The sequence below is a fragment of the Streptopelia decaocto genome (genome assembly GCF_964273445.1).
Source record: "Streptopelia decaocto genome assembly, chromosome: 2".
In the NCBI taxonomy this organism is placed as follows: Eukaryota; Metazoa; Chordata; class Aves; order Columbiformes; family Columbidae; genus Streptopelia; species Streptopelia decaocto.
In genome coordinates this window covers 30,495,289-30,516,478 of record NC_138655.1, presented here as the reverse complement: position 1 = coordinate 30,516,478, position 21,190 = coordinate 30,495,289, and the positions used below count along the sequence as shown (strand labels likewise).

Here is a 21,190-nt window from a genome sequence, read left to right as displayed (position 1 = left end):
TGGTTTAGGTATGTGGCGAGAACTGGTTTAAGTATGTGATCAGAACAACTCCCACATGATTTATGGAAAAGATATCTAAACAGCATTTCCTATTTCTACAAGTTCCCAGAAGGAAATCAGCAAAGACCTTTACACTAGTGTAGTTAAACACACATTACAGGTTGTCTTGGCCTCACTGTGGCAACATGATGTGAGACCTTATATTGTTATGACAAAAAATGGGGGCAAAGCAATAGACCAGGGGTGTCAAACCCATTTTCACTGGGGGCCACATCAGCCTCGCGGTTGCCTTCAGAGGGCCGAATGTAATTTTAGGACTGTATAAATGTAACTACTGATGTGGCCCCCAGTGAAAATGAGTTTGACGCCCCTGAAATAGACTGTGAAGCCTCCCCAGAAAAGATCACCAGGTAACAAATACTTAAATTTGGATGATGGCATTTTATTTAGGCATACAGTGAAAGAGAAAAAAACAGCAATTAAGAGAAAAATAGAAGAGACTCCCTTCTCCTTCCTGTCAGATCAATCTATTTGGGGATTACTGTTGGAAAAATCTTTCCATCCAGTATATTCGCAAAAAAGAAGCATTGGCAACAGCTATAAAGGAACAGATCTTACTTCTGGAAAGAGGGAATGAAAACAGAAGCTTGATTATTTGTCAAGATGTCATTATTCACTTAAGAACCTTGGACCGAATTCTAAAATGTTTTTCTTCAGCATTAGACTATAATGGAGACTGTAGGCGAGTTATGGACTCCTCTGTGCGTCCTTGTTCAGAAGAGTAATTCCTTTTTGCAGCTCCCAGTGCAGGGGGGTTCTCAACAGCTGAGGGCAGATGCACATGTTGCCAGCAGCAATCCACAACGCGAGCTCCTTCCCCACCTGGCTGAGGGTCTGGTGGATGCTGAAAAGGTGGTGACCAGCCCAACGGTCATTTAAACAGGAAGGAACGTGCCGGCACCACAGGACTGCAAACTCAGTACCAGCTCCCAGTGCAAGGCTGGATGAAGCCGGTTCGAAATAAAAACACAAGAAAAAAGAGAGGGGAAGGGATTTCACTGTGGAAAAGGGATGTCTGGTGGTCTCAAGGAACAGCTGTTGGAACAGGGGAAAGAAAGGAAGGAGCTGAGTCTCATAGCCCTTTCCCCAAACCAATACTCTTTATTCTGCTCTGAAAGACCACAGAGAGCAGTGGGGCAGCCCTCCTCCTCGCTTTGGCTTGCTGATCTCCATGGGGGCACTTCTACAGTGACGTTTAATTTTCTCCTCTTCCACCTTCAAATTCTATAATCAAGAGTTCAGTTTTATTCCTCATTATTGTTAGCCGGCATTATTTTTTATTTTTACACTGGTCTTGAAACTGCATCTAGTGAACCTGACAAGCCTCACGTTGCTACTGTTTCTCCAAAAGCAGTTGTCCACATCATGAGCAAGACAACCTTTAAGGGATAACTGCATCTTGAGATGTATTTGGGAATTTCAGGAGCTGGGGTGTGCCTGCCACTAAGATGCAGGAGTCAGTCTGAGGACTACATATATAAGCCCCTACCCCTGAGCAAGGAACAGACCGCAAACACATAAAGACTTCAGAAATTCTCCAGACTTAGCACAAAAGATCTTATGAAACATGGTGCATCTTATCTTTGGCCTTAAACAGTGTGAAGCAGAAGGAGAGAACAGTCAAAAAGCGAACTTAATGAATTCACAGTAAAGGGAACAGAAACCTTTTTTTGAGAGAAAAATTTCCAGAAAGGAAGTCAGCTTTAAAAAGCACTGCAGTGAAGTGGAAGCAAAAGGTTTGCTGCAGCTCTGGAAGCATGGTGGCGTGGTCAAGAACCCGATGGATGTAGCCTGATGCAAACTGCTTCTCCTTGGAAGAAGAGTCATAGCTCACACATACTGCACTGTCGCGTGAGGTCAGGACCCACAAAGTCTGAATCACTCTGCGGGCAGAGTTTGGCTGCTCTCCTCAGGGCCATACTCCTTACAAGCAAAGCGCATAAATTAGTACACTTCCTTCGGTTATGAAGTTATTTCTAATAAATGTGTATAACCAGATGTTTGTTTGCGCTTTATAGTACCAACTAATGTTGAGCACTGGCCACTGATCTGAGAAGGACTCAACCTGATATATCAAAATCCAGTACCAACCGAACTGAAAATAAACCTGTTCTAGGTTACTATGGAATAAGCCAACCTCAGTTTATGTACTATTTACTTTGAATTGAAAAGAAAGTACTCTTCAAGCACATGCCAAATATTACATATGTCAATGTTATTTGAATACTACCAGGTTCAGACCATAGTTTATGCTTGTGTCCAAACTACACGTGTATGCTTATATACATGGGGATATATGCACATGTGTACACATAAATGTGTACAAATGCATATCACACAATGCCAGTTTTCTACTGTTGGACTACTCTTGTACTATTGTACTATTCATTGCACTATTCTTGAAGAAAATAAACGTATCAACCCAGTACCTACTTATTTCATACAAGCACCGTACTTTTTAATAGTAACAGAATAACTTGATAACTTTGAAGAGCCAGTGGCTATCAAACTGCCTGTCAGAGGCCCAAGAAGTTCTTGGTCGCCCTCCTGCTCTTTTTAGCAGAGGAACAAGGAGGACCAGCGGCCATCCCAGACTAAATACCACTGTCTCTTCTGCTTCTTTTTTTTGCCCTTAGGCAGTGTTCTTTTACATAGGCTCCATTATTTTGAGCTTAAAAACAGCAAGGCATGTTCCACATCCCTGTTCAAGAAGACCAAAAAAAAAAAGCAACTGTTCATTTACATACTTCTGAAATAGAAAAAAATTTAAAAATATTAAAGGAAAACTGAATAAAGCCCAAAGAATGGGATTCCTCCTGTTACATAAAACAGTACATTATCTACAAAGACTTTGAAGATGAAAAATAAGTTGTAAAAATAAAAAATATCACCCACTCAGAGTACATAAATTTTCCTATATAATAAACCAGACAAACATTAAAATATTTTCAGTCTTACAAAAGGACAAAATTCTTAAAAAAAAGGACTCAACACTGTTAAGGTTAGACTAAACATTAAGCCAATGCATTCGTTTGCACAACTTTTTTCAACATGATAATTGTCTGGTGTCTATGTGTAGAAATATGTGTTCACGCGAGGGGAGTGGCACAAGAATACTAAGGGTGTCACTTGCAGTACTCCACAAATAATTAAAAAAAAAATCTACAAATACCAGTACACATCTCAAATATTGCAAGTCATATGCTACAGCCCTTGACATTAAAGAAAAGAAAAAGCCGACAGAATGAATTCAAGTACATTTGGATTAGGTCCCTTGTGAAGTACTGTTGTTTGCACTTTAGTTGCAATGAACATGGACAGAGCTCCCCAAAACACACAGAAGTGAGCACACTGACCCCAGCCCTGCTAGGTAAGTCTGAGCTGAGGTACGATGATCTGTGATTTGCTCAATGTTGTGGATGCCCGCACTTGAATGAAAAATGATGCATGAAAAACTGCTTGGAAGCAAATGACATAAAATAATCTTTTCAAATGAAAAGTTAGCTTTGTGTAAAGGCAGTCTTTTTGGTATTGAATCCTATTGGGGTGACAAGCCCTGTACTCCATCACAAATTCTGGTTGTTGTGGAGCTAACAATAAAGAAGCCTTTACGTTGTCCTGGTCGTCATTCTGACCTGACATACCCTTTCCCGTGAGCCTCCATCCACCACCCAGAATAATCTATGGGTATCACACCCTGGCTGAAATGTACGCTGCTTCTTCACAACTTTTGCCCTCTACTTAGCTTTGTTCTTCAAAAGGAGAAGCACTTCTCTCTCCATGTTTCACATGTTCCTTTGAAAATACCAGCGAGTAAAATACATGCTGAAATCTGCCTGCCGGAGTAGTTAAAGTCTGGTGATATCCCTGTGGTGCTGCAAGTCCCCTATGCTCTCATAGTCATTCTCTCCCAAAAGAGCAGAGTGGTTTGTGTGAGGCACAGACAAGGTCCTGTCTTCTTCTTGGCTCACAGACTGGATAGCTTCATAGTCAGGCTCCAGCTCCCCGTTTGGTCTGTCCGCTGACTGAGGCACAGTGGTAGCATTTAGGGTGTTTTCAAAGTCCTTCACGCTTGCATAGAGGCCACTGCAAACCGACGGGGACCTCTGTGACACAATTTCTTGGATACAGGTGTAAGGAGAATCCAGTGCTTTGATGGCCTGTCCTGGCTTACTCACCGATGAGTACATAGCTGAGATCTAGAAAAAGGAGACATTTGCTGAGTGTTTAAGCATGGCATAAAGCTTGTCTGCCAGTTTGTACCTCTTCCACCACAAGGATGTTAGTTATTTAAGACAAGACAGGATCTCCTAAACAAACATATCCTTTCTTACAAATTTCTTACACATCCTTTCTTTTCTAGCATGCATTTCTAAATGGATTTTTGTTCAAAAAAGAATGCTTTATAAAATAAGTTCATCAATGTAAAATTTCTTTGAACATAAATCCTGTGCAGACAAATTAGACCCAGGACAAAAGAGAATGGCTTTGTGAGCTGGAGCTCTTGCAAGTTTTGCTATGGTCCTGGAGCCAGCTTGGGCTCAAGGGGGTGACAGGTGTCAAAGGGGTGATCAAGTTTAGCTGCTGTAATGTAGGAGAATGACGTTGTCTGATCCTTGAGGTTTTAAAAATTATTATTATTTTTAATGGTAGCGGCTACTTTTCTGTTCTCAGAGACACCCCAATAGGAGAGTAGTTATTTGTTGTGTTCACAGGCGGGACCAAGGAGGCACCAAGCCATGTGAAGAGAACATGAAAAATCAGGAGACAAATTATGCACAACAGAAAATGGCAAATAGTCAGTGCCAATCTGGACACTTAAGATCTGTTATTTTGACTAAACTCTGCCTACAAGGAGGTACTGCATCTCAGTCACTGCATTGCAGAACTTCAGCCCAGAGACTGAAAACTCTCAGCTACTACAAACACAAGAGAGGGAGCTGGAGTCTCACTCCTCGCTCTAAAACTCCCCTCTGAGAAGGTGGTGTGCTTAAACAAGTCTGTGAAGAGTCAAAGGAGAAGCCTGTGTCCACATGCCCATCTGCTCAAGGCTTGCCGGGGCTGGCGCCGAGCACGGGGAGCTGCTCTGAACTCCCTCTCCCAAATAACATCCCTCAAACTGGGCAGCTGGCTGAGATTCCCTGCGCTGCTTCTCTGGGACCCAACATCGCATTTGCAGCACAGCTCTTCTGTTACATTGCAAGTCTTTCCCAGGCACACAAGGCCACTCTGGATTTGTATCAACCCAGTTTAAATAGTAGATTGGCATGAAAATACCCATTACCATTAAGCAACACTGAGTGGTGCAGATGAACCAGATCACTTCTGTTAATTGTTAATTCTGTTTGTTGTTGTGTGGTTTTTTAGTTTGTTTGTTTTTAGTAAAAATAGATATCCAGTTGCAGACGGCAATACTTCTTACTTTTTACTTACTTCAGCCAAACAAACAAAAAATGGCTTTTCTGCTCATCCATACTTCAACCCTTTTCCAGCATTAAATTGCATGAAATCAGTTCAAGGATCAATTTATTCATTAATGTCTGGGAGTGCTCCTCCTGGCAGAAAGCATTAGTTCACTCAGCTCATTGCCAAGTTTATGTTTACTTTTATGTCCGAAGAAAATATTTATAAATTGCATGGGTGTATTGCAGATGATCACAAGCAACCTTATTTCTGTTTAATTATTCTGTCTTTGTTTCAATGTCCTCAATTTATTTTACTAACAAACATTCTGAAGAGCAGTTTATGTTCCAGTGCTTTTACTGTGCTTCCTTTTATTTCCCAGAGCCACAAACACTCTGCATAGGGCAGGTGGAGCATGTTTCAAAGGGCTGCTCATTATTATGTTCAAGTAGAGCTCGTCATCCAAACCTAGGAAGCTGCCTTAACGATGAGCTAGTTGTGGCCTCCCGGTATTTTCTGACACCATTTTTTAACCTATTGGCCTGATACAGCCATATGCTAGAATACTACTGATTTTTGGCATGTGGCAGCACAAACTCTGTGCGGAGAAACTTTGGCTTTCATTTTCCCTTCAGACGAATTTCACCTTTTTTAGATCTTGCTTAATCATGCAGAGCTTATGCTAATTTCTGCCTGAAAAAAGGTCTCTAGTCAGTTATTGAATGTTGTGCAAGAAACCTACCTCATCTTCTGTAAGAGATGGATCTTCCTCTCGAGACTTGTAAGACATCGAACTAAGCCTCTGTAAAAAAGGAAGAAAGAAAGAAAGGAAAAAAAAAAGCTCATTACCAGTCAACAGTGTGAAACCTGTAATAAAACCCTCCCATTACAATCAATCCATTATATTTTATGGTCATTTGCTTGCTAGTTCCATTTTACATAGCTAATATCCCTAATAACCAGAGTACATCTCTGGAGATAACAGCCCTGAGGTTAGCAGAGCTTTTTAATGTCTCTCCTCTTGTCCTGACCTGAAAAGGGTAAAAATAATGTAATGGTTAAAACAAGCTCTGTTCTGCTGTATCCCTGCCTTTACACTTCTAATGAAGCAAGAAAGAGTCTGAAAAGGCTTTTGAACAATTAAAACTCAGCTGTTGTGACACACTAGTTGGCCTTCCACGTGCTTTTCAGATATGGTTTTAGATGACAAAACAACAGTACTCAGCTGGCACCTTCCTGACGATTATGATCCTTCATTCAGTGGATCCTGGAGGTGCTGTGAGGGAGGTGCCATGTCCAGCTCCCTCAGGAGATGCAGCAGCTGTGCAGAGGTGCCCACCGCTGCCTCACAACTGCTCGGACCCTGACCACGGAGAAGACCTGCTGCAACACACCTTGAGACGGGCAGCTCAACCCTCAAAGCCTCTGGCTGGGTCCAGTTCACGTATCAAAGTCACTAAAGGACATAGGCCTTGGTTTGGTGTCATGTCTAACTTCCAGCATGCAAAGCGTCATATAGAAATTAGGTGATGAAACACTGGGGGAAAAGCACTTTGCTCTTATGAAAAACGTCTTAGGACCTTTATGGCAAGGAAGACCCTGGTGTCTGATTTCCCGCTCCTGGGGTGAGAAGGCTTTGCAGGAGTCCTGCTCCACAGTGATTCGGAGGGAACTGTTTGTAAGGGGCTGTATTTTGGAGTTTCATGGACATTCTCCACCTAAAATACTTCAGACCTCCTCCAGTGCAGACCAAAGTGGAGTAGAGCTATTTTTAGCACTGTTGATTGAATCCCGCTTCCAGGCACATACTAGACACACAAGCCTTTTTTTTTTTTCCTTTCTTTTTTTTTTCCCCACAGAGGCTCATTACAACAGATTCTTTCCTACTCCCATTTTTCTTGGTGTTTTTACTTCTGGTAAATATCAAGCTTCAAACCCCTGGGGCACTTCCGATAAAGACCCTGACCCAAAGCACACAGAGGTCTGCCCGCTGCTCCCAGGAGGCTTCCCTCATGCCTAACAACTCCCTGGCTCCTTTCTGACCATCTGGAGAATGTGCTCCTTAACCTGTGGTTTGTTTACTAACCAAAAAACAGAAGGGAAAAAAAAAAAAAGTAAAAGGAGAAGTTCAAATGTATTTTTGCCCTTTATTAGTTCTGCTTCACTGCAGCAGCTCAGTTTTGTTTTTCCTTATTTGCAGGATATTTTTTATGTTCAGAAGTAAGTTACTAATTTCTTGCTCGCACATAAAAACAAATACACATTTGCAAAATTCTGCAGTGACTTTCTCTCATCAGTGCGTCTATAAACATCAAGTGTCAGGACCCCTTCTACAGTTTCCCACCCAAGTACTGACAAATACCCCAGAGTGTTGGCAATCCTGTCCTCGTTTCCCTAGGACCTAGCGTTCTTTCTTCTAAATGTGGAACTTTTGACACATCAATTTTGAAGGCTATCATCATCTTGGATACTGAAAAAAAACCTTCCTCCTAAACATTTTGTACTTAGCAATATTATAAATAATACCTGAAACCTCAACAGCAGCAACGCAAACAACATGTGCCCCTATTTGCCTTCCACTTTCCTTTTGTTCCTCAACAGCACTTGATTTTTTGCTCTTTGGCTCAGCTGCTGCACCTGCCTCAGGCATCAGAACAAGAAGATCATTCTCTTCTGGTGCATTTATAAGAGATGCTTTGCCCATCCTCAGGCTGCGCAAGTCTGAAATCGGATGGCAGCAGCCAAATGTACACACAGAGAGCATTTCCACCAGTGCTCACTTGGGAGAGACGTGGGTGAAAAAGGAGATCTGTAATTCCCCTTTTTAATTAAAAAGGAAGAATTAAAAAGAAAAACTATTCTGCCTCTCCAGTTTTATGAGAAGAACTACACCCAAGTTTTTCCAGGTGCTGGAGGCCTGTAAGAGGCATCATACTGTTAAAGGTGCCTTGCTTCACCAAAACCTTCCAAAGGATTTGGCTGGGTCATGGCCAATAACCAATCTAGATAACTAATTTTAACCCGGTTATTTGATGCCTGGCTTTATCCTTTCCATGCTGTTATATACTGGAATGATCTCTGGCTTGGTCCACTTAGTGCTCTCCCAGATGAGTGTCCTTCAGGAACCGGCATAGGCTGGATATCATCCTGGCTGCCCTAGTAAAACAAAGCCTAACTGCAGTGAGAGAGACTCACATGACTGCAGCCTAACCTCTCTCTTCATCAAGGTCAGGGCAGAAGGTTGAAAAGCCTGGGAGACAGACGTCAAGTTAAGCAAGGCAGCCAAGTAGCCTCACAAGAGAGGAAGCAAAACCAGACACCTATGGAGTCTGTTGAACTAAAAGAGTTATCAGTGTAACATATATTTCCATAAACATCTTGGTTTTGGTTGCCACATCGGAAAAAACACGCATTGCTGTGCATTGTTTGAAGCAGCAAAACAGAGGGGAAAATTACCATCATCACAACAGAAAAACAATCCCGTAATCCCACACAATGCCAACAATAATGACATTTATATATTCCATCAATTACCATTTCCAACTCTGCAGCAGCTGTAGCTCTGAAGGACAGCACAGGCGCTCGCTTCGATGCATAATGCATGTACCGAGCAGCGAACGCGGGAACGCTCTGATGCTGCCCAAGCTCTAACTCGGGATGGCTTTAGCTCTGAATAAATTTTAATTAGACAAACACCTTTTTTTCTGGCACTTGGGGGACTGCATGTGTCATCTCTTGATTAATCCTTCAAAACCTGAACCATCTGAATCAATTCCCACTCCTTGCAGTTACTGATACTGTATACACGGTGTGCTGGGGAGCTACAGAGCAGCAAATGCTTTTCCTTTGTATTGGTGCCTGGGAAATACAATGATTTTCTGCAAGGCTTTTCACACCTGGTAGGAGTTATGTCACTGTTACAGAAAGCTGTTTCTCTAGAAGTTTAATTAGAAATTACATATGGCTGGAATTTGGAAGGGGAGAGCGTTGGTGGTTTATTGTTGACAATCACATCTTAATTTTTTACTTAATGAGCTTGTTATTTGTACGAATGTGCACTGAAAAGTCCAGATAAACAATTTTTATATTATGAGTAGTTATTCATTTCAACTCTATTATGCTTTATAGTTTACATGGTTAATCAGTTATTTAACAAGGCATTTTTCTGCCCTTTGCCTGGATTACTGAAATGCTTCAAGTAAAAGAGTAACCACAAACAGGCAGCAATACCTCAGCTCTGCTATGATTTTTCAGGTAAATGTTTAAAATGCCACATCACATCTTAAGAACTTTTTGGAAATTTTCATCAATACCTAATGTTATTTGATGTCTCAGACACCAAAATTATACTAGCCTGCTAAAATCACAGTTCTTTCATTCACAATTAATAACAAGCTACGTAAACTAGTTCTGAAAAATGCAGACTCAACACTTCATGAAAACTCTGGGCAATGGTCTGAAAGCATCCTTAAAATTAATTCTGGTGAAACACTAAAAACAGGAAAATAACTTGTTGAAAATGTCATCATTCTGTATTTTTCAAGAACACCACTGACTTATCCCAAGGCTGGCAGAAAGAATAAGCTGCTGAGGAAACATAACTTTTGGCCATGATTTCAGCAGGTAGAAATTCATTACGCTGTTTACATGGGACATACGGAATTTGACAAAAATAAAAGCTGACAGTTGCAATCTCTCTCTCTTTCTGTCCCTCTCTCCCAACAGAGATGGATGAGACAAATGGCTTTGAGCAGATGCCTCACACACAGCTAAGCCTAAGTGGCCCAACAAAGTATATAAGGCACATACTGCAATGATCCAAAATATAGGTTGCAAGAAAATGAATACATGCCTAAAATATGAAGGCTATACTGTACATTTTAATATTTCCATATTTTACAGTCTTGTATCACCTTGAGTATTTTTGTTTGTTTCCTTGGCATTTTTTTGTTATTAAAAAAAAATCCTCTCCTGTCCATATCTTCTCTATCATTATCTGCCTGTTTGACAAGGACAAGTATTTGCAGTATTTACCTTCTCTGGTTTACTTGCTCCTTCCGTCACTTCTTCTTCCACTTCTTTCTCTTGCACATTCTCATTTTCATCAAGAAGCTTCATGGGTACCGGAGGGGGAAGCTCATCCTCTACATCTGGTGTGTTGTCAAGAGGGCTTTCTGAATTAGCACTTTGCCGACTTTTTTTATTTCGGTCAACAGATGCATATTCTGCTGATTCAATTCTGCACTCAGGAATCTGATCCTGACCTTCAGAAATTGTCAGTGAAGCCTTTGATTTGCTGTTACAACTCCCTTCCATGCTGACTACTGCTCCAACATCTTTGATTTCCTTCACAGTTTCATACAAGCAGTCTTCGACTATGTTCTCTTGAGAGGAGCTGTCTTTCAAGACTTCGTAAGGCCCTTCCATTCCAAGACCTTGATCATTTTCTGCATTTCTAGCTGAGATGATGGTTTCCATGGTATTGTTAGGGGGAATACTGGGTAGTTCCCGGCTCTGGTGACATTTTATAGACTTTCCGAGACTATCCTGTTGATCTAGCAGATCAGAGACAGATGTTTGTACTTCTTCATAAGGCTGGATACAGGCAGTTGTACTGTCCTCTGAGAGTACTGGAGAAAATGATAAAGAAGTATTTTAAAAATTGCCTAACTAAGAAAAGTGAGTGCGATTTGGTACTCTACATGATTTTGGACTCGTGTTTCATCTGAAAAGTTAAATGATACTTAATGCATGGAAACATCTAGTGGTCATCACACTTTTTGTTTATCAAAAGGTTTCAGCTACAAAGTTTTCTGCATTCTACTGTTAAAATATCTTTCTTTCAGCATCTTAAATACTCTGCGCACCCCCACATCACATTACACAGCAACAGCATTGACGGTATGAGCTGGGGATGGGTGGGTAGATGTGGGTGTGCATGGATGTTCTGCTGGCTTGTGCTTGGCTATATTGAATTCTGACTGACTGCTCAGTAGTCTCAGATGGGCAACACTGGTGGGAGGCCTTGAACCAAATGCCTGTAATAAAAGCCTTGTGAGATTTTCCCCTTTCCACTTCCCTGTCCTTTGGAATCAAAACGGAAAGTGTTCTGGCTTGCTCCTCACCTTGTTTAACACGCTGGCCAAATTGTCGTTTGGATCACCCCTCGCCCAGCCCTGCTGCTTCCCTGCACGCCACGCCAGAAGCTCCTGGCTGGAAGGCTCTGCTGTACTTAGTCTCGCAGCACATAATGTAGGTTGACAACCTACTAACGAGCCAGCCATATGCACAAAATAGAAGACTAGACTTCAGAAAGTAGTGTTAGGCAGAACATGTTTTTTAAGCCCCAAAAGTGGGTCACATGTCACTGTCACTAAAGGGTGTTAGGGACTGAGATCTGTGGGACTTCTCATCTTAGAGTGCACACGTATGACATTTGCCTGTGTTCAGGGATGTATACATGGGAACACACAAGCATGTTTCAGGTGATATATGGCATGTAACTTTACATGACAGCGTTTCTTTGAAAAATCACTTCTGAAGAGCTTTACTTTTCTTAGGATAGTTCCTATGGCACTCTCTCAGCAAAATCAACCTATTCTTCCATTTCCATCAGTGTGTTTGATAGGATGACATAAAGTGCAGCTGAAGCAATCAGTACCCTTGATTTGGTGAATGTTATGGATGTTGCTTTGTCCTGTGCTCAGGGCACAGGAACTCAGGCAGCACCCACAGTGAGCTGCACCCTGGCAGCAAAATTCTTTGTGAAACTCGAGGTGTGAGCCAGTAATTGCTGTCTGGATGGGAGATGGGAGGAGAGGAAAAGGAAAATATCCTTTTTCATTCACTTGGCTCCTGCATACAACTGGGGAGGAATAGATGGAATAGGAAGAAGTGTCCACTGTGCCCTGACTAGGACTCAAGATGTCCTAGTCACTACCCAGGATGGCTGCAGACTTCCCGAGGAACATCAGGAACTGGCCTGGAGAAGCTGGAACGTTTTCCCCTTCTGGTGCTTTCTCTCAGGGGTTTCTGTGCTATGCAGAGTACTGTCACAGACTCTAGAGAGCACCCACTCTGTTCAGCCTGGCAGGGGGGATAAGCAGAAGTAATGAGAGCTCACATTTCCATGTTCCTGTGGTTATGGGTAGTGACACAGAATGGGCTGGTGTAAATAAGGGGTTGGCGTAGATAAACACAATGGTGCCACATTGGGTAAAGGAAAAAAACCACAACATTTGATGGTGCTGCTTCCATAGCCCTGCCCCTACTCAAAAGGCAGGCAGAAAAAAAAAGAACTAGCAAGAAAAAGAACACATGAAGTATAAATAAAAAAATTAAAGCATGTTGGTTCCTGCTATTGAGAAGGCTTGTTACGCAGAGTGTAAACTGTGTAGCATCAGACAGTCTGAAAACTGTCTGCTGCTTGACAGCACAGCTTTTAGTAGCAGCTTTGGCAGCTGCATGCGTGGTGACTCATGGCAAAGAGAAATGCTGCCCTTCTGCAAGGCACTGCTCTGCACATCCACTCATTGGTGAGCCACGCACACCTACATATGCAACAAGCCAATGGATGGGAACAGCGATTAGCTGCAAAAACAAAGTTTAAAAATTCCCTTGGATACTTGTTTCTGAGGGGTAAAGACTGAACAGCTTATCTCCAGCTGGGCAGTGAGCTGAGGAGGTAGGAGATGAGGAGCGCAGCCCCCGGTGTTGGTGCCTAGTGTGAAGACAACAGTTGGCTCCCGGCGGTTCTGAGCTGAGACTGTGTTTATTTTTAGGTGCAGCTGAGTAAAATATTTTCCAGTGATACTTCATTGTGAATCATTTTGAGTGTTCAGCAAAACAAAGACTAAGGAAAAAAAGGAAGCCCATTTATGTTGCCTGTTTTCTAAAATACAAAAATACACAGCCTCACACAGCACAGGACTATGTTCCAACGCTGTAGTTCCTGGAGGAGGACCTGAAATATTTCCACAGCCTCCAGGAGTGAAGCTCCAAGGTAGCTGGATGAAGTCTGGGAATACAGCAGCATTTGCCTGCTGGCCTGGTCTACCTGCAGGTATGGCTTGGTGGCCCAGAGGAGGACCCCAGCACGTTTCCAGTGTTGGCTGGTGTGGAGGACTGGGAGTCAGGGTGCAGGACTGTGCCAGGGCATGCCCAGCAAGGAAGCACAGATGCAGCCTAAAATGCCAACATCTCCATGGGATAGGCTTCTGCCTTCCCAGCAAGGCAAATGCACTCACCACATTTCTTAATTGAACATAAGTTTTGTGTGAATTATGTTCTGCACCATCAACGTGCAGCTGCGGTGGGAGCTGTGGGCAAGGGGACAGCACCGCTCACCCACCCACCCGCAGGGGCTGCGCTACTCACCCTCGCCATTGCTGAGCACCCCGTTCTGGTCACTGCTCGGAGGGGGCTCTGTGGCCGAACTTGTGATGGAGTGGCTGAACACCTCCTTATCGGAAGGCTGCAACACAAATTAGTAAGATCTAATCACTGCTGGATCAGAACAAATGTTTGCATAAGTAGATCACGTGACAAATTTCATTCTGATTTCGGAACCCTGACTCATGGCTGGGACTATGCTGACTATGCTCAAAGATTTAGGTGCTTGGGTTTACAGATGTTTAAACAAACAAATACATATATGTCCAGAGTGATCTCCCTTCCAACTTTTATGGTAATAGAAATTACCATGGCTTTAACCTGTGAAAAGAGAGCAGCTGACAAACAGGTACAGTGAAAGAAAAGCAGGAGATCTGGAGTGAAAATGGTGACAGAAAGAGCATCGAGAAAATGCAGATTATTGGTGTCTACACAAGTTCTCCTCCTTTTCCTCTTCTGCAACATTTAACATTTCCCTTGCTCAACCATCTCCAAACTCCTGAACTATTTTCCAACCTGCAGTATTTTGCAAGGAGCTTGGTGCAAGCCAGCCACAAGCTGCCAGAAATAAATACTCACCACATTCATCAGATTTTCATGATCTCCATTCTGATGTTTGGCCTTCTTTTCCCTTAATGAAAAAGATGTATGAACTGTTACTACAGGTTATGCTAATATACAAATGTCAGTCATTAATAGATCTTACACACTTGCAGGGAGCAGAACCGTGATTCAAAAAAATATTGAAAATGGAATAGCTGAAAATTTATTACAGGGACTAATATGGCCTCTGTGTAACAGTCCCAGGAATGGGGCATCCACAGCTTCTCCGGGTAACCTGTTCCAGTGTCTCACACCACCCTCACAATAAAGAATTTCTTTCTAATATCTAATCTAAATCTACCCTATTTCTTTCTAATATCTAATCTAAATCTACCCTCAGTTGAAAACTGCTACCCCTTGTCATATCCCTCCACTCCTGGATAACAGTACCTCCCATCTTTTCTGTAGGCTCCCTTTTAGTACTAGAAGGCCACTAAAAGGTCTTCCCAGATGCAAGTAAAAAGGTGAGAAAATATTGTTAATAGAAAATCTGTGCTTCTTCTGAAGTCCGCAATGCACTGTACTTCCCACATTGAAGTGAAATAAGAAAATGGAGCAAGTTAAGTCTGCATCAATGGCGAGCACGGTTAAAGTTTACAAATACTTATATCCTCTCTGGAATTTTTCTGACTGACATTTTAGAAGGAGCAGGTTTTATTCCGTTTTTCATGTCCTTAATCATTTTTGAAGACTAAGCTAGGAAGAAATTTTACATAATTGCATTTATGCATGAATGACCTGCCCTACAGAACGACCTGAAATAAAAGATAATGCGTCCAGACTAGCAACACTAGAATTTATTAAAAAGCATCACTGGTTTCCAACAATATATGTCTGTAACTGCAAAGACATAGTCAGTGGTTTGATTCTGTCTTAAAAATGTATTTATAGAGATGTTTCAGGGGTTGGAGTTTACAAGACAAAACATGGTACCTAACTGCAATGTTTGTTGTGGGCTTAAAGGTTTTTCAAATAAGTTTTATGCTTTTAAATAAATTTTTAAAAACCCCTAAACATATTTCTACTATTTTTGTTCAGGTATCAGAGGAAACTGCGATGAATAAGACACTGAAATGTCATCTAACAGCTAATAATGCAACAAAAGCATTTCTCCTGACTCACATGAAATTATGCTTTTTAGGGTTTCAACCAACTTCTGGGGTCTGGTCTTGCCCATGAGTGTTTTTTGCAGCATGGGCATTAAAGAAAACCTGTTGGAAAACAGGCCCTTCCAATAGACACAAATGTCAATATAGGGTATTTTATGGCTGCACAGGTTCCTTAGCACTCTCAGTGCTGAAAGAATGTGGTCCTATACGCATGAGGGTCCAAAATAAAGATTTCGCTGCTAGACTGAGTTATGGATAGAGGTTTTTTTTCCTCATACACTTGGTTTATAAAGCTATGCTGGCAAAATGTAGTGATATGGACCAAAACAGCCCCTCTCCTCACGGCAAAGGGTCTGAGGTGTTGGAAGGGTGTCCTGGATTGAGCGCAGGCTGCCCAGCTTCCCTGTGCAATCAGTGGGTCTCAGCTTATGTGTCATGAAAGGGCCTTGAAATGTGAATAAACAAAGTCAGTAGAAGTGCTTGTATTGGTAAAACTGAACCCTCTTACGGAGAAGAAAATAAGGATAAGGTACAAGTACAAGACATTAAGTAGTATCACTGATTCTTACTCATTTTGGTTTCAATGTCAGGATCAATTCCCTAGCCTTCAGAAATGGCCAACGCAAAGTTGAGATACATAGAAATTATTTTCCTTTCCTTTTTATCTATACTTTTTGGATCCTGTTTGGCCAACCTAATTTTCTCAGTTTCCCATCAGTGGTGTGATCTGCCAAGTGTCTGCCTGAGCTCCAGGCTTCAGCTTAGGAGAAAGCACCAAGCAAACACATAAGTGTTTTTCCTTCACAGCAAAAGAAAAAAGAGAATGTAGATTTTGGAATGAATAGAACTGTTCGAATTCAGGTTTGCTCTGAAAACAGATTTTGTACTTTTTCTTTTTTTTTTTTTTTCCTGTACCTAAGTCCTCAGTATTTCTTCCTAACTAGTTATTCATGAAGCTATTTCAGCCCCTGCACTTTTTGACTCAAGAACTGCTACTGCCCCTAAGCTCCTGAGCCTTACCTGTTGCAGCTGGAGCAGAGGAAGATGAGGAAAGTGAGGAACAAGAGTGTTGTCACGGCTGCCAAACTTCCCCACAGGATGATGTGGACCTGTCCACTGCCTAAGAAACCACCCTCTGGCCCCATGGTCCCAGCAGGAGCTGCCGTCACTTGGGGATGAAGAGGTTATTCCTTGGAGAAGGCTGGCATCTGTGCTGCGTGCACCTTCTGTTTCTGCAGAAAGAAAAACACCATTATAGGTTAATGTAAATTTTGAAAATAATGAATCTGACAGCTAGAAATCTGACAGGAGAGGTTTTCAACTAAAGATCTTACAAAAAAAAAAGTTTTGAGTACAAGCCAGTCAGCCGAAGAGATTTTTAGCTACATTCCTGACAGTGACATAGAATAAACCTTGTCAAATATTAATGAACGCTGTTACCTATCTACAATCTCAACACAAATAAAAGGTAGTCCAGTATCTCTGTAATCGTATTTTGAGGCAAAAGTTTATAAATCCACTTTGAGGGACAGAGTAGTCTACTTTACAGTGATATTTGTTAACTTCATTGAAAAGCAAGCTTTCAAAACCAACTACAACTTCTGCAAAGCTGACAAGCCAAAAAGAGAGGTGCAGCAGGTGTTTACCTCCTTATTTCTATGTGAAATGCTTCCTAATAGTATATCTGGTGAGTAATAATCCTGAACTTTCTTTTTTTGCTTCTTCCCCCCAAGTCTAAGAAAACAACTAATGAGAAAAATAGAGAGTGGTTTTTAAGAACTTGGATAAACACAACTTTTGCTACAGCACAGCAGCCCCTGGAGAAACATCCTGGTCAAACGGTATTTACGCTATAGAAGTTTTGGTATACAATATATTCTAAAATTTTATACATATTTTTTATGTCATACATAGCGAAATTAAAAAGTTGTCTTTCATTGTGCACTGCAGAAGATATAAATTCCTCCATAATTTAGGAAAGGTCTATGCAAAGTCTATTTACAGGCTTTCAGCCACACTTCAAGATTAATAAACACTGAAATATACCACAATGAAGAAATAAGCAGTAATTTTTGGGGAATTAAAAAGTAGCACAAACATAAGAATGAAGTCTAAAGTCACTAGGATTTACTTTAACTTTATGCATATATTTTCATATATATATTTTATACATGGAATATATAAACTTTTTTTTTCTTTGCAGCAGAAGCACACTTTGTAGTAGTAATTCAATTAGATACTAATATCATATCTGTATCAAAAAAACATCATGTCACCATTTTGTTATTAAAATCTCATGAGAAATAAGATTAATTTCCAGAAGAAGGCCATTCACACCAAAGGAAAGCTGGTGAGTGAGCAGAAGAAATTTCTAACAACTAAGCTATGTGACTGGGTAGCTCTTACAAGTAACCAAGTAACAATTCTGTTCCTACATAAAATGGGCTCATTGGTTTCTACCATGCAGGATCAGATTTCTGGACACCTCCCAAGAAGAACCAATCCTTATTAATTTATCCATGGTGACCTTAACGGCATTTCAATAACTTGAAATGGAAAGAAACAAAAGATGGTAAAAGTTGCCGATCCTGGAAAGACAAACTTCAAAATACAGTTAAATAGTTCTAGCTTGGCCAAGTTATAAGAAAGATAATCTGTAACTCCTCCAAAACTCCATAAATCCCCAGGATGGGAAGAGCAGGTGTCGTACACCTTGCCAAAGCACAGAGATGTCTCACTGGTGTCCTTGAGCACCAACACCAAAGAGCCACCACTCTTTGGGGATGACAGCTGCTGTGCAATCCATCTCTCTGTGGATCTTGGTAGAGCTTGAAAAATTAAACATGTAAAAGCAATGGCAGACCAATCTAAAAGCGACGTCTATTGCAGACGTCAATCTGATACAGCCCTGCCTCATCCCTACTTTAAAGCAAATCTTGGGTTATGTCTATGCTGAGTCACAGTCCCATCACTAACTGTGACATGGGGACATCTTAAGAGAATCAGAATCAGATTTAGTCAGGAGAAAACTTGGTGCAATGCCCTCAGAGACCTCTCTGATGAAGTGCAAGGGCATTGTACACTGGGATGGATTCCTGGAGAGGCGACAGGCCATCCTCATTTAGAAAACCCTACAAAGCACACTGCACTGGCTGTCCCAGCTAGCTACAAACCTTTGTTAAGTGTTTTGAATAGGAAGTATTTTTCTTTTCAATTTTTATTTTTTACGAACCTTCAAAGACATTTTCTGACCTGTTAAAGTTTTAAAAAAGGTTCTTAAAAGATCTTTCACTTTCTTTTTTTCCCCTCATCCTTTTGTCTTAAAAAAAATACTTTTTTCCTTCTTTAGAAAAAAAAATAAAATGTGAAAAAAAACCTGAATAAAGTATTTTTTCAGCATTTTTGTTGTCTTATCTTGCTTAGTCTTCCCAGGAAATAAAAAGAGAGAAGGCAAATGAAAAAGAAATATATTTTGTGTTCCCCCCTCCCAAATATTGGGCAAAGAAAAGCATAAGAAAAAGAATAGGGATTTCATAATATTTGCTTTTTCTAAAAACAGAAACACATGATTATTCAGTTTTTAAAGCAGACATAAAGTTGTCTTGAGTGCTATGACTGAAATTATTCCTACCAATAAGTTAATTATTTTACCTACTCTGAAGAACAATACCATACTTCTCTCAAAAAACTATGCAATATACCAAAAGCTAGTACAGCAGGAAAAGTGATTCTCTTATTCTACACATACATTCTTAAGGCTGCTAGCCTTCAAATAAAGAAAAATTTTGAGCTAAGAAAAGCTAAGGATGCATGGGGAGCAGACCCATAGAAAAGCTGCATCTTTGAAGACTTCAGTAGAGAGGTAGGAAGTGTTGAGATGAGCAGGAGCAGATGAAGTTGAGACTGAGCTTAAAAAGGACTGATATTAGAGAGAGAGAGTTGAGGGAGATCCACGTCTGAATGTCAGGAGTGAAGTACAGGACTGAAGCTGGACGAGAGACATCCCACTGGGCAGAAGCCAAATGGAGCAAAGAGAATGGCCAAGGACAGACACTGTAGTTAATCTACAGCAAACAAGCAAGAATTCAGATACCAAAGCTTTGACTGTAAGTTGAGAGAAAGAGGTCAGAAAAGGTTGGAAAAGTACAGTGGCACTTGATCCAGGGAAGGCAGCTGCTGGAGACACTGGTTACCTGTGCAAGAAAAATAGAAAAATAATTCAGAACAGCCTGATGACAGGTGAAGCCCCATGTGAGGGAAGCTGATCAGGCAATAGGTGACCAGTGACTCCTCTCAGATCCTTGAACGATGAGAGTTTAGCATAAGTGCTAGAGGACCTAGAAGCTGCTCAGCATACAGGACAGCCAGAAGTAAATGTAATTGTAATACAAAAAGAGCATGCCTACATTCACCCTCTGTGAACGCTTCTCATGAAATGCCAGCAGAGAGCTTACTATGACTGTTGAATGCCTCCCAAGCAATAAGGCTGAAATAGTATTCACTTGGGCTGGTGCCTTTAACACAGAAGAGCCTCTGAAATACTTGAAGCTGGACAAGCATCCATCAGCTGCCCTGACCAGCCCTGGACAGAAAGCTGGCAGGGAGATACACTGAAAACACAACTGTCTGGACTCCCTCTGCTTCTGCTTGGTGAATGCCTGGACACTAAAACGTTAATGTATGCCTAATATAATGGTTGTTGGAGCTGCTTCAGAAGCTGGCTTTAAAGAGAACCTTATTTGCAATAATAACTATGAAACAACAAACAGCTAATTTCAAAAGCTCTTTTGAAGGGCTTTTTGATTCTGAAATGGTTAACACCTTATTTTACAATAAAAAGTGATATTGTGCTGCCCTCTGGTGAATCTCTCCATTTGGGGACAGGGATCTGTGGCTCTTGTGAAGGTGCTTCAGAGCTGGATGCAAACCCTGCTGCTCAAGATGGAGCTTACACAGGGTCTTTCATGTGCTGGGTTTGAAAGAAGTCCTACCTCCATTCCTGAAAGACTGCCAGACTCAAATAGTTTAGCCTTGCAGACAGACATCGCTGAAACAGGATAACGGTCAATTGAACTGTCTGAGGTTGTTGTGTTTGGTTTTTTTTTTTTCTGTATGTGGCAATCCTTTACGATGAAGATTTTTGTTGTATCCTTTCCACAGACATCTCCACACAAGTTGCCAGTGATGCTAAATTCTAAAAAAGAGTTATAGAGACAGGCCTGGTATGAAAACTAGTTATTTCGTCTAAGGCAAAATACAAACCACAGTTCACGCTCACATTTCAAAGCCATTATCAGTTCAGAAAACTAATCCTTAAATTATATTGCATAAAATTTCTCCATGTGGCAACTTTCTCTTGCTTTTTAGACATCAATGTTTGCCATCAGTGGAACCTATGTGACACATAACGCCCATAGCCATTTCCTCAAAATTGCGCTTAAATGCACAATTACATTTGTGGTTTCAGAAAGACGGATATTTCATTGCATGACCTGCATTTTCATGGTGAATAATGTGTCATTTTCCTTCCAGCTGTTGCAGGGATAAAGCAGAGCTGAGGCTGTTCAGCCCGAGTTGGTGATGAAGGGACTGCAGGATGTGCAAGTGCAAATCTGTTGCCAAAC

The 21,190-nt window shown here is 41.3% G+C and overlaps 1 protein-coding gene across 2 annotated transcripts in view; it reads right to left on the bottom strand.

Moving 5' to 3' along the window:
- Positions 1-290: 290 nt before the first annotated feature.
- Positions 291-21,190, bottom strand: part of PAG1 (phosphoprotein membrane anchor with glycosphingolipid microdomains 1) — a 107,031-nt gene continuing 86,131 nt past the window's right edge. For both annotated transcript variants that reach the window (XM_082046236.1, XM_082046235.1), the window contains 6 exons: positions 16,587-16,798; positions 14,434-14,485; positions 13,840-13,936; positions 10,498-11,093; positions 6,206-6,265; positions 291-4,259 (listed from right to left, as the gene is read on the bottom strand). In XM_082046236.1, coding sequence (XP_081902362.1) covers positions 3,909-4,259; positions 6,206-6,265; positions 10,498-11,093; positions 13,840-13,936; positions 14,434-14,485; positions 16,587-16,711 — 1,281 coding nt within the window. In that variant the 5' untranslated portion in view covers positions 16,712-16,798 and the 3' untranslated portion in view covers positions 291-3,908. The remainder of the gene's footprint in view (positions 4,260-6,205; positions 6,266-10,497; positions 11,094-13,839; positions 13,937-14,433; positions 14,486-16,586; positions 16,799-21,190) is intronic.